Source organism: Podarcis raffonei, chromosome 4 (assembly GCF_027172205.1).
Source record: "Podarcis raffonei isolate rPodRaf1 chromosome 4, rPodRaf1.pri, whole genome shotgun sequence".
Classification (NCBI taxonomy): Eukaryota; Metazoa; Chordata; class Lepidosauria; order Squamata; family Lacertidae; genus Podarcis; species Podarcis raffonei.
The window spans coordinates 98,482,017-98,494,419 of NC_070605.1; the positions used below are offsets into that span (position 1 = coordinate 98,482,017).

General features: G+C 43.6%; 1 protein-coding gene across 5 annotated transcripts in view; it reads left to right on the forward strand.

The window, feature by feature from the left end:
• Positions 1 to 12,403, forward strand: part of TBC1D4 (TBC1 domain family member 4) — a 93,821-nt gene that overhangs the window by 58,123 nt on the left and 23,295 nt on the right. For 3 of the 5 annotated variants that reach the window (XM_053384667.1, XM_053384663.1, XM_053384664.1), the window contains exons 9-11: positions 2,828 to 2,902; positions 4,396 to 4,622; positions 9,761 to 9,910. In XM_053384667.1, the coding sequence (XP_053240642.1) occupies positions 2,828 to 2,902; positions 4,396 to 4,622; positions 9,761 to 9,910 (452 nt within the window). The remainder of the gene's footprint in view (positions 1 to 2,827; positions 2,903 to 4,395; positions 4,623 to 9,760; positions 9,911 to 12,403) is intronic. The other 2 variants (XM_053384665.1, XM_053384666.1) reach the window with 1 other exon arrangement.

Genomic DNA, 12,403 nt, shown 5'->3' on the forward strand with positions numbered 1-12,403 from the left:
GAACATGGGTATTCTATGCAAAGGGATGCGGGTGGTGGAAACTTTGTCCGCCCAGGATGCTAGATTTGTTGTTTAATAGACAATATATGGCCCTGGGCAGCAACCAGGTTTGCAGAAGTGCCATTTTGTGAAGAGATTAAAAGTGGTAGAAGATGAACAACAGACAAAGCTACCATGCAACGAGATGGTAAATACACCCAAAATATTTAGTTTCAAAAATAAACAAAAGTTGAGGCTTCCACAGTTGCAAGCTCATATCTCAAGTGCTGAGATATGAGAGGGAAGGGGTTGTCTGGCAAAAATTGTTTCCAGTTGACTGAATAAATACAACCTATTAAACTCCAGGTTTCGTAAGTATAGCATATTTCTCTTGTCTTCAAAGCATGCCATACTCTGTTTAGGGTAGCTTATGAACAGTCAGCACATTTTTTTGAACATTGAAAGGAAATCTTGATGCTTTCCTGAAGCAAAATCCTGAGCCCCTTAAGAATTTCATTTATATCTCCTGCTGTTTTGCTGCCAGATAAATATTTGCTTCCCTTAACAAGAGTTCTGTTCAACAAGCCTTAGTGGGTATAGCACCAATGCTCAGTTACCTTGCAAGGTTAATGACAAATGGAGGTGTCATCGTTAAGGGCCACTTCTGATATATCTAACAATCAAACTCAATTTTGGGATGAAAGCAGAATGGCATCCAAGTTCGCACACAGGGCTGTGGAGGGTGGGATTTGCATGTGTCCCAGATGTTCCTACCATTCCTACCCAGATGTTTCTGATTGCCTACTGAAGTTGAAGCAGCCCTCTGTACTAAGCCCCATGGCTTGGATCCTGTGCTTCACTCCCATTCACAGAAGGGCTTTTGAGGCAACAGGATCCCACCGGCAAAAAGAGAGAAGGCAGTTTCATTAATTACTCTGCCTGCACCATCTATGCTGTTCTGGGTGTAGTGTTAGAAACTCAGATCTATTAACTAGGCACCTAATAATAATAATAATAATAATAATAATAGTTATTTATTTATACCCCGCCCATCAGGCTAGGTTTCCCCAGCCACTCTGGGCAGCTTCCAACAAATATTAAAATTCAGTGGTCTGTTAAACATTAAAAGCTTCCCTAAACAGGGCTGCCTTCAGGTGTCTTCTAAAAGTCTGGTAGTTGTTTTTCTCTTTGACATCTGGTGGTAGGGCGTTCCACATGGTGGGTGCCACTACCGAGAAGGCCCTCTGCCTGGTTCCCTGTAACTTTGCTTCTTACAGCGAAGGAACCGCCAGAAGGCCCTCGGAGCTGGATCTCAGTGTCCGGGCAGAATGATGGGGGTGGAGACGCTCCTTCAGGTATACTGGACCGAGGCCATTTAAGGCTTTAAAGGTCAGCACCAACACTTTGAATTGTGCTTAGAAACATACTGGGAGCCAATGTAAATCTTTCAAGATCGGTGTTATGTGGTTCCGGCGGCCGCTCCCAGTCACCAGTCTAGCTGCCGCATTCTGGATTAGTTGTAGTTTCCGGGTCACCTTCAAAGGTAGCCCCACATAAAGTGCATTGCAGTAGTCCAAGTGAGCGATAACTAGAGCATGCACCACTCTAGCGAGACAGTCCGCAGGCAGGTAGGGTCTCAGCCTGTGTACCAAATGGAACTGATAAACAGCTGCCCTGGACACAGAATTGACCTGCGCCTCCATGGACAGCTGTGAGTCCAAAATGACTCCCAGGCTGCACACCTGGTCCTTCAGGGGCACAGTTACCCCATTCAGGACCAGGGAGTCCTCCACACCTCCTTAAGCCAGGGTTCCAGTTGCCAAAATGGAATGTCTGCTTGCCATTTGGGGGCAAATCGGCTCTGAAGTCTTAGCTTTCAAATGATGGGCTTGACTGATTAATTCTCATTTAAAGATCTGGGAAGTGCAGATTGCAACCTTGAGTTCTGAGAACTTAAGGAAGAAAAGTCACTTGATCCAGGGACAGTCTATATATATATATTCTCCAACCTCTTTTTCTTAACATTTTGGTTCCTGAGATTCATTCCGATTGTACAGATAAAATATAACTGATAGAATTCTATAAGATGGAGTATTTGTGTGTGAAAACAGTCCATATCCAATGATCCCCAGGTGGTGGAGATACTGGGCACAATCCTGCAAGTGGTTAAAAGCCAGGTGCAAAATGCGCCTGGCGCCTAGCTAATTTCGAACACTGTCTGGATGGCTCCCTAACCCTGTGACATAGAATTTCAGGGGTTTAGTGACAGGAAAGGGGGAGTCAATGAAAATTGCCTTCCTATCTGTTCTCCAGCGGGAGAATCCCATGAACGATTTCTGCTTATGGGATCAGAGGATTCGAGACTGTATCCTTTTTTGACACATGAATGTGCTAGAGCGCATGTAAGTTGCACAGGATTTCAGTTTTCAAGTAAGTGTTCCAATTTGGGGTTGGTTCACAGCACGTTCCAACTTGGATTTATTTATCAAGGAGATTTCTTCAGCATGGAATTAAATGGCTTGCCTTTCAGCACTTGACAGCTATATTGGTCCAGATAGTGCTAGAAGCACATTCAAGCACCACAGCACATTCAAGCAATCTGTCCTATCCTTGCCAGCTTCCTCAAAGGAACTACAAAATGGGAAAGTTCCCAAATTCAGAGGGGTCCACAGGCTGCTTCTGGCCTCATCAGGCTGTCACTGAGCCGTTAACGCTCCAGGCGAAATCCTTTTGTGAATTGTTTTCCTGGCTTTGCTCCCTTGTAGCCGAAAGTAAGCTGCTGTTTGTGAATTGCAGAGAGTGGGGAATGGGATCTTAACAGGTGGGATGCTTTGTTGTTATTCTGTAGGGAGCTAACCGAATGCGCGGCCGGTTGGGGAGCATGGACAGCTTTGAAAGGTGCAACAACCTCACTTCTGACAAAGTAAGTAACGGGCTTTGCGTGCGTGGGGGTGGGGAATAAAGTGCAAAATTATGCTGGATATAGGAGTTTATTTGGGTTTTCCTTTTAAAAAAAAACTTGTGAGAAGTTCACTTTTTGATAAAATAGCTGATTATGGTTTGCTGACTATTTACTTTTACAGGCAAAACAAAACGATAAGTAGCCTAATAGTGCTTGAAAACTGCCCCTTACCTTGTAAGCTTATGGTTGGTTAGAGTCACTGCCTGGCAGCCCAGCAGGGAAGAATGTGTAAATTGGAAGAGTTAGACATTCGATGGCTTGGGGGAAAAACAAGGAGCAGTGATGCAGGACAGATATTTTATTTCTTGATGGAAAACATTCCGTTTCATAAATTCATTAGTCAAAAACAATGGGTGCCAACTGCAAATACATATTAGGAAAGGCTGAGTTTTTAAGCTTTGTTTAGTAAATATAAGTAAAACAGAAGTCTGAATCAGGTCATTCTCTAGGGCGCAGAGGTTGGGAACTGGCCCACCTTCCATGGGGCAAAAATATTTGGGCTTGAAATGCAAGGCCAGTGGAGGGGGTGTCCTGGAGAGAGGGCTCCATTTGGCCCCTGGGCCTCAGGTTCCAGACCATTAGTGTAAGAGGATCTTTAGTTAGCTGAGTTGGTTAGAGCGCGGTGCTGATAACGCCACGGTTGTGGGTTCAAGCCCCATATGGGCCAGCTGCATATTCCTACGTTGCTGGGCGTTGGACTAGATGACTCTCCAGATCCTTTCCATCGATTCTAAAATCCTACTTGCTTTTATGAGTGTAAACAGAATAACTCCTTGCCAATTGGAATGAAACCTACTTAGGGGAAGTAAGCATGTAAAGCAGAAAAAAACGAAAGCCCTTGTTTATCCCAGTTGATACATGTCTCTTAAACAATGACATTTTAAATCTGTCATCCTTTGCCGTTAGCCTGCCTGTGCAGCATGTGTAAACAGCTTGTCGTACACTTACCATTTATTTCCTGTTTTACATAGCAATTGCACATACACACACATTATTATTATTATTATTTCTCCTCCGAGAGATGTGGAAACAGAGCGGTTCTTTTGACTTCTAATTTTCCTGTTGCTCTTAATGCAGCTTTTTATTAGCAGATCCCTCTTCCAGGAAAGAGCTCTGACAGGACAGGAAATCTGTACACGATAGGCCGAGAAAAGAAGCCAGTTTTGATTGGAACCCGGGCTTGAAAATGTAGTAACAGTGCCAGTAAAGTATTCAGATTCTTTTTGCGGTATTGTTCGCGAGAGGTCATGGCAATTCCAGGGGCAAAGGATGTTTGGCATAGTTTCTAATTAGCATACAATGGGTTTGCTTTCGGTTTTTTTTCCGCCCAGGAGGAGGAGGCCCAGTTTCATCTCCTCTCTTGTTAACTTGCAGGGATTACTCTGACATTCACTGAGTAGCTATAGGGTATAAAAGGGGCAACCTCATTCCTGACTGTGGCTGACTTCTTCCAGGAATTCTCTTCTGGGGAATCTCCTTCCACAACGCCTCCCGCTTCTCCCATATCCTCGGCTTGGCAGCCGTTCCCCGAAGAGGATTCCGATTCTCCCCAGTTCAGGAGACGAGCTCATACCTTTAGCCACCCACCATCCAGTGCCAAAAAGAGGATTACTTTCCAAGACGGAAGGTCTCAAAGTGTCAAGTCTCCTCTCCTGAGACAGAACTCTGTGGAGCATAGCAGGTGAGTTTTGAGCCAAGCAACTGCATAGGAATCTTGTAGGCTTGTCTGGATATCTTTTATTTCCCCATTTATTTGTTTTTTCGATGGAACAAGGATAAGAATCTTGGAATAGTTGCCTGGGTTTTTCATTCTATCTCAGGCAACCGGAGAGTAACAGTTTACAGCATGATCTTCAGTATATTTTACTCAATAGTAAGTTCCAGTGAGTTTAGTGAGACTTCTTCCTGTGGAGGGCTTTGCATCCTACAAATAGAGATTGAGTTGTTGTTGCTGTTGTTGTTAATAAAAACACTTTCATTCGACGGCTGTAAAGTATCTGAAGCAGTTAGGTGCTTGTAATGATGATGGTCTACGTTATATAAATCAGAAAGCAGCTATAGCCAGCCAATACAAATATGGGTATATAAAGATCTGCTCTTTGGACGTGGCTCACTCTTCTGCACAAACCTCTTGAAATGAATGGAAGATGCACAAAAGCGATTGGACCCACTGATTCCTGGACTTTATTTATGTAAATCTTTAAGGCCTTTAGTGCTTTGTATAAGGTAACAGTTTTGTTTAAAAGAAGGTTTGCCTTGTTTTTTTCTAGAGTGGTTCAAGTCTCGTGCTCTGTTGCAGTACAGATCCCTTTCTCTTTCCACCATTCAGGGATTTACAATACAATGGTTTATTTCAGACTAACATTTTTAGGGTGCTTTTCTATCCCAAAATAACTCTCAAAGCACCGTAGAAAAAATATACTTTGAATTATCTTGGAGAAAAATATTATTATGTAAGAAGAAGCAAACATTGAACAATGAGGATTTTAAGCAATGCAAAAGCAAAATCAGCAACGGAACTGTACTGGCACCTCTCAGCCAGGAGAGGGGAGCAGAGACATAGCTCACCTAATCTCAGAAGGACATAGACTAAGTGTAGTCTTTTGATACTGGAGGAAGAAGAATTCCCAACAACTGCACTTCTAAAAATGGTGGGACAAAGGGAGGATAATATGGGAGCAGGTGGTTCTTTAACTTCATTCCCAACCTGTTTAGGGAGTTATAATTTATTACCAGCACTTTTGGATCAGGCTTCAAAACAAGCTGAAAGCATCAAATAATTTCTGAGTGACACGTTTGCAAAAAAGGCGCCCCCTTTCATTCTCTCTGGCCACTGCCTTCTTCAACGGCTGCAGCTTTTGAGCACTTGGCCAAAGCAGTCCACACACAGTGCATTGCTGCCGTTGAACATGGTTGTGGCCAAGGCATGTAAGACAACAGCCAAAGCTTCAGTACACTTTGACTAGCAGGCAGTGTCGCCATCCAGATATTGAATAATTCCTATGCAACAGCTGCAGTGTTTAAGATGTGGTCCAGTACTTGGAAGTAAGTCTCATTGAACATGGAAAGGATTGCACCTTAAGTGTCCTTAAATGCCTTCAAAACTAGAAACATAATAAAGGTCAAGGGACCCCTGACCATTAGGTCCAGTCATGGCCGACTCTGCGGTTGTGGCACTCATCTCGCTCTATAGGCCGAGGGAGCCGGCGTACAGCTTCCAGGTCATATGGCCAGCATGACTAAGCTGCTTCTGGCAAACCAGAGCAGCGCACGGAAACGCTATCTACCTTCCCGCCGGAGCGGTACCTATTTACCTACTTGCACTTCGTGCTTTCGAACTGCAACAGGAGCTCACTCCGTCGTGGGGATTCGAACCGCCGACCTTCTGATCGGCAAGTCCTAGGCAGCGCCACCCACGTCCCTAGAAACATAATAAGTTCAGTTAATTTAGGTGGTTTTGTTCGTAATCCTAAGCAAAACTTTCCCTTGAAACTGCAGAACACCTTACCTTCATGGAACAATGTGCAGAGGTGAATTGCAGTCTTCATGAGCCTCCATTGCAGCCATGCAATTTCAAGGAATCACAATATACTATGTTCTGACACCCACTCTGTCAGGCCTGCTGAGGAGATGGTGGTGCCATTTTAACTCTTAGGAGGGTAGGATGAAGGCTTGGATTCCAAATACTCCCATAACCCACCCACCCCAAACCATGTAGCCTTAATACCAAGTCACTTTTAAAATTAATTGAGATGAGAGGATTCATGCAAAGAATGATCTGGGTTCAGGACACCTCTAGCTGAGATTTCCCCCCTAACATCTAGGGTAGAGAAAGCAAGCATTTTCCAAGTGTTTAATGTACCAAGCCTTATTTTACTGTATTTCTCTGTTGAAATGACTGAGACGACCATTTATTCATTTATTTCTAATTGTACAGTCAGCCCCACAGCCAGACCAGTTGTAACAGCAGCCCTTGCGGTTGAGATCCTTTCTTCTAGAGATAGGTAATCCATTTTTCCCAGTTAGTGCTAATTAACACCATCACCAAGTTGAGCTTCCCTTCATCCAGTGTTTGTGACCGGATCCACAATGGATTGCAGTGTGATTGAAGCCAGTCAAGTTGTTTCATCCCTAAAAGACTGGTATCAATCTTGGCCCGTTAAGCAGGTTGCTGCAGCTCTGTGTAGTAGCCACTTTCCAAACTTTCCAATGAATTGTCCCTAGTAGTAAGTCTTCTTGCCAGCAGGAGTATCTGTTGCTAATCCTCCCTTCTGTGTCCATGGTTAGTTGACACCTCTAACACCCTCTTCTGGCAGTTTGTAGCTTGTCAGCAAAGTGACCTTGTCTTTTGCCGATAAATTTCGTGTTAGGTTGCTCCCCCCACCCCCACCCCCCCCACCCTCAGACCCTAATCATTACGATGCTGCGGTGAAACAGGAAACTTGAACAATAATTGTGTTAGACTTGCTGACAACATTTCTTTGCCCATTGCTGCAGAGCTGTTGTCTTTGCTTGTTCAGCAGGTTTTCTAGTCAAAACAGCAACTCTTCAACAGTTTGATCATAAGTTGCTTTTGTGCATGTGTGTAGACTCAAAAACGATCGCCCCAGAAATATTTGATGGCGGAGGCTTGTAATGATTCACCTTCTAACAGCCTGAAATAATTCTGAGGATACTTAAAGTTTTTCCACCAACTCTAGAACACGTTTATTTTGACCGACTCCATCATTTTGGAATCTATCACTGTAAAATAACTGCATGATTTGTATCTCTCTCTCCTTCGCCCCCCGGTAGCATCTTTCTGCCCAATCCAAATAATATTCTGGTGAAATGTTGTGGTTTTTCTTGTTGAAAGCAAGCCCGTACCTGAAAACAAGGTGGCAGTGTAGCACTTTGCAGGTACATTGCAGAAGGGGAAATTGTATGTCAATATGAGTTGATAGAAGCCTGATCATAAGCAAACTAGTAACTGTGAATCTATTACTGTATTGGCCCGAATATAAGCTACACCCGAATATAAGCCACACCTTTAAAATTCAAGGTGGGGAGGGGAAGGAAAAAAGACAATATAAGCCACTCCCTTAAAATTCTGCAGACACTCACACCCGTAAATGACAAATGTAGAAGAAAATCTGTAGCACCGTAAATGCAAATAAAAAATCAATACTGCACTGTAAAATATGGGGAAAGCAACGAGTGACATTAGAATTAATTGCACAACAGTCTCAAACTTGCAGATCAGCAACAAAACTTTTTTTTTTTTGTTCCGTTTTCCCATATGTCTGTTTCAGCAGCAATATGGTAAAAGCCGGTTTTTGTAAGGTTGTGAATTTTAAGCCGCACTTTAACTTTTCACAGTTGGGATGGGGGGGAGTGTGGCTTATATTCGGGCCAATACGGTAAGTTTGAATAAGAGCAAATAAAAAATGTGCAATTGTCCTAGGGACATAAGGAGCCCCTTTATGCTGCCTTAGCCTAGAGATGCAGATCGTTAGACCTGCGACCTTTTGCATGCAAGGCAGGCGACCTAAAACTGAGAAACTTTCCCTTTCCTGTTTTGTGTTAATAATTGAGGTGCTGTAGGCTGAAGTACTGGATAAGCAGTTGCCACCACAAATGGCAGACATGCATCCAGCAGCTCCCATATGCCCCCTTGTAACACGTAGCAGAACTTCCTTCTTATCCGAATTTTCTAATGTCAGGCAATGGGTAAATTCTAGGCGACATTATAGAAGGAGAAGGATGAGTTAAGGTGTGGTGCTGGTGTTCTTTATCAGGATTCTGTCTTCAGTGCCGCCTAACCTTCCTGTTGGAATTACTGCTGCGTGGTTTTTCTTAGTTCCCAGTATATCACAAGACTTGCAACTTCTTAAGTTTTAATGAAAGCTGAACCTTTAGGGTCTAATACAGTGGTAAGGTAAAGGGAAAGGGACCCCTGACCATTAGGTCCAGTCGTGACCAACTCTGGGGTTGCGGCGCTCATCTCGCTTTTTGGCCGAGGGAGCCGGCGTACAGCTTCCACGTCATGTGGCCAGCATGATTAAGCCGCTTCTGGCAAACCAGAGCAGCGCAAAGAAACGCTGTTTACCTTCCTGCTGGAGCGGTACCTATTTATCTACTTGCACTTTGACGTGCTTCCGAACTGCTAGGTTGGCAGGAGCAGGGACCGAGCAACGGGAGCTCACCCCGTCGCGGGGATTCGAACCACCGACCTTCTGATCGGCAAGTCCTAGGCTCTGTGGTTTAACCCACAGCGCCACCCGCATCCCTACAGTGGTACCTTGGGTACAGTACTTAATTTGTTCTGGAGGTCCGTTCTTAACCTGAAACTGTTCTTAACCTGAAGCACCACTTTAGCTAATGGGGCCTCCTGCTGCTGCCGCACCACCGGAGCACGATTTCTGTTCTCATCCTGAAGCAAAGTTCTTAACCCAAGGTACTATTTTTGGGTTAGCGGAGTCTGTAACCTGAAGCGTCTGTAACCTGAAGTGTCTGTAACCTGAGGTACCACTGTATATCCCTGAAAGGGGGAGGAGGGGGTAGTTTACCTTGACTAGATGTGCAGGTTGAGGGAATGTGCTGCCAAGTACATGACTCAGTTTTTCGGTTTCTTTAAATGCCCCCCAACTCAACTTCAGCAAAATTTCCTGGTGCATTAAATTTAAAGTGCACCAAATTTTCACACTGTTACTGTAATAATGGCAATTACAATTCAGGTCTTGACTGAACCTCTTACATGGTGAGTATGGAGTGTGGGAACGCTTTAAAATGTTGTACTGAAACTCATTTGCTACGCTTTTTCTTATCGCCTGCTGTCAGGCTGACAATTGCCCGACGCGCACGCAGTGAGAGTGAATCATCTGCGCCGTCGAGTCTCCCTTCTTCCTTCTCTGCCCCATCTTTCCTGAAAAGCTTTTACCAGAGCTCAGGAAAACCATCTCCTCAGTCTGAAAATGAGCTCCCCCAGAGGTGAGGACACTGGTTTCTGCCTGGCCTGCCATTTTGCACTTCCTATGCAGCCGGCTTGCGATAAGGAATTTTTGCCACTCGCTTCTAAGTGAGATACTTCACTTGTTTCGTGAAAACCTGTGAACAGAGCGTTCTCTGGAAATGCCTGCTGAGGGTTACAGCACAGAGATCTTGCATAACTACTACACTGTTTTCTAACTAATGCCAAAATAATGTAAAAAAAAAAGAAAAAAAAAGATCAACATTGCCAAACCCAGTAAGTGAAAAATCATGAGGTTTCTAAATATACTGATTGTTGTTTTTCCCCAAATGGAATATTTTTTTAAAAACCCTGCATAAATCTGTATATGACTTTAAATTATTCCTCTGGACAATCTCTGCCTGTCTCCCTAGTGTAGTCTAGTACAAGACTTGGATGTGGAAGCACTTTTTTTCCTCGAATAAAACAGATTTTCTGTCATCCTCAGCACCCCATCCATAGAAATGGGAACAATCTTGTTCTACCACACAGAATGGTTGTAAAGTTCGTTTGAGGAGATGATAACGAGCTGGGCATTTTACACTACACACTTTGAAGTGTCTCAGATTTTTAAAAATAAACGACCTTTATTGCTGAGTTATCAATGTAAAGAAAATAACCCAGGGACTTTTAAAAAAGGAGAGAAAAAATGGCAATGTTGATGATATTAGTTGGTATTATACTAATTAGCTGCTTAATCGTGTGCTGTATGGCAGGGGCAATGTGAAGGCTGCCCATGTGTGACTAACATTGGCATGCTTTTGTTGTTTTTAATGCTTTAAATGAGGAATATAATTTGCACTGGGCTGCTAGTGCCTGCTATCAGGGAGGCTTGTTATAGGCTGTGTGAACTGACCTCCCTTTGGCCAACCTGGATATTTGCATTTTGAAGGCACCCAGTTACTGGTATGATTCAACCACTGCAGTTATGTTTAGATTCCCCAAACTGCCCTCCTTTCAGTACACAATGACACATACTATACGGCAAGTGTGAATTTCCCTCCACTTTCTGAGCATGGCAGTGAAGGTTTTGTGAAGCCCCAGTGCATGAGGAAAGCATCAAAAAGTAACAGTGGTACATCTCTTTGGTGATGCACTTGAATGGTTTCAGAATTGTGATTTCACCACTTTGGCTGCTCGCGAAAGTGTAGGCAGTATGCAGACCCTGATGTGGAGGATATTGTGCTTCAGCCTACTTGTAATGTCTCTGTTTAGATTTTATTTTCACTGAACCAAAGCAATGTTCTATTTAACTGGAGGTCTACAGGCCCAGCAGAGTGTCTACTGGCTCCAGCCTGTGGCCTTCTGTCTCAGGTACCGTTCTTTGCCAAACTGGCTTGTGAGTATGCAAGAAACTTTGGACCTGGACCCAACGAGTCGAGGAGGCTGGTGGTGCACACTGATTCACACGGAATTAATTGGCTTAGCAGGATTTTCAGCGAAGAACAGCGATAACCGTAGTTGAGAAATATCACAGGGCGGTGTCTTTCTTTCCTGCTAAACCCAAATGTCACCCTGCAGACCATCTTATTAGAGTGACAATGTTTTGTCTGATGCAACCAAAAATTATTATTTAACCATATTATAACTTAAAATGTGATTAAATCTGGAGTACATCTAGCCAGCATCTCTTTCACGCCAAGGTCATTTGCTTTCAAACTCCCATCTCAAGATTTTTCGGCTGTGGCGACTTCAATAACAAACTGTTGCTCGTATCTCTTTATTTTGCAAGTTTAAAACCGCAATGAGCTTTGAAAACAATAAGTGGGTGTTAGCATTCTGGTTGGTACAGATTTTAATAGGAGCAGGAGTGTTGTTCCTGATTTTAAGCAGTTAAAGCACTGATGATGGGTGAAGGAGGCAGCAGAACTATGAAAACTACCTTTCTCATGGAAGTGCTTAAGTGCCACAGGCAAAAGAAAAGCATTCTTTTCTGTGTGAGGAATGCCTCTTATAAGATAACATATCGTGCACCTGTCTTTCTTTAAAATTTACTGTAGGCAACTATATGCAGATTTAATTGATCAACTGTATCTGCTAAATTAGTGGACTAAGGCTTCTTTAATCTGGCTATAGCCCTACTTTTAATAGGTTCTCTTTTTATCTGTGTTATCCTATAACTATCAGCTAAAATCCGCCTACCTGGCGGAGGGAACCCTTTACTGTTCTCATCCTGATCTTCGCCTCTTTTTACTAAATATTTCTGTGGGGAGGAGCATCTTGGCCTCATCTTCCTATCTTAGTCGGCAGAGCACGAGACTCTTACTCTAGGCTCATGGGTTCGAGCGCCACGTTGACCAAAAGATTCCTTCATTGCTTCATTCCTTCCTTCATTCATTCTAGACTCTCGTGGTTCCTTTCAGCTCCACATTTCTGTTATTCTATGGCCTCTTATTGCTCCTACTATGCATAGCAGGTTATCGCTGTTAGTGATGGACTTAAGTCATGAGCACTCCAAATCATTGACTGGCCAT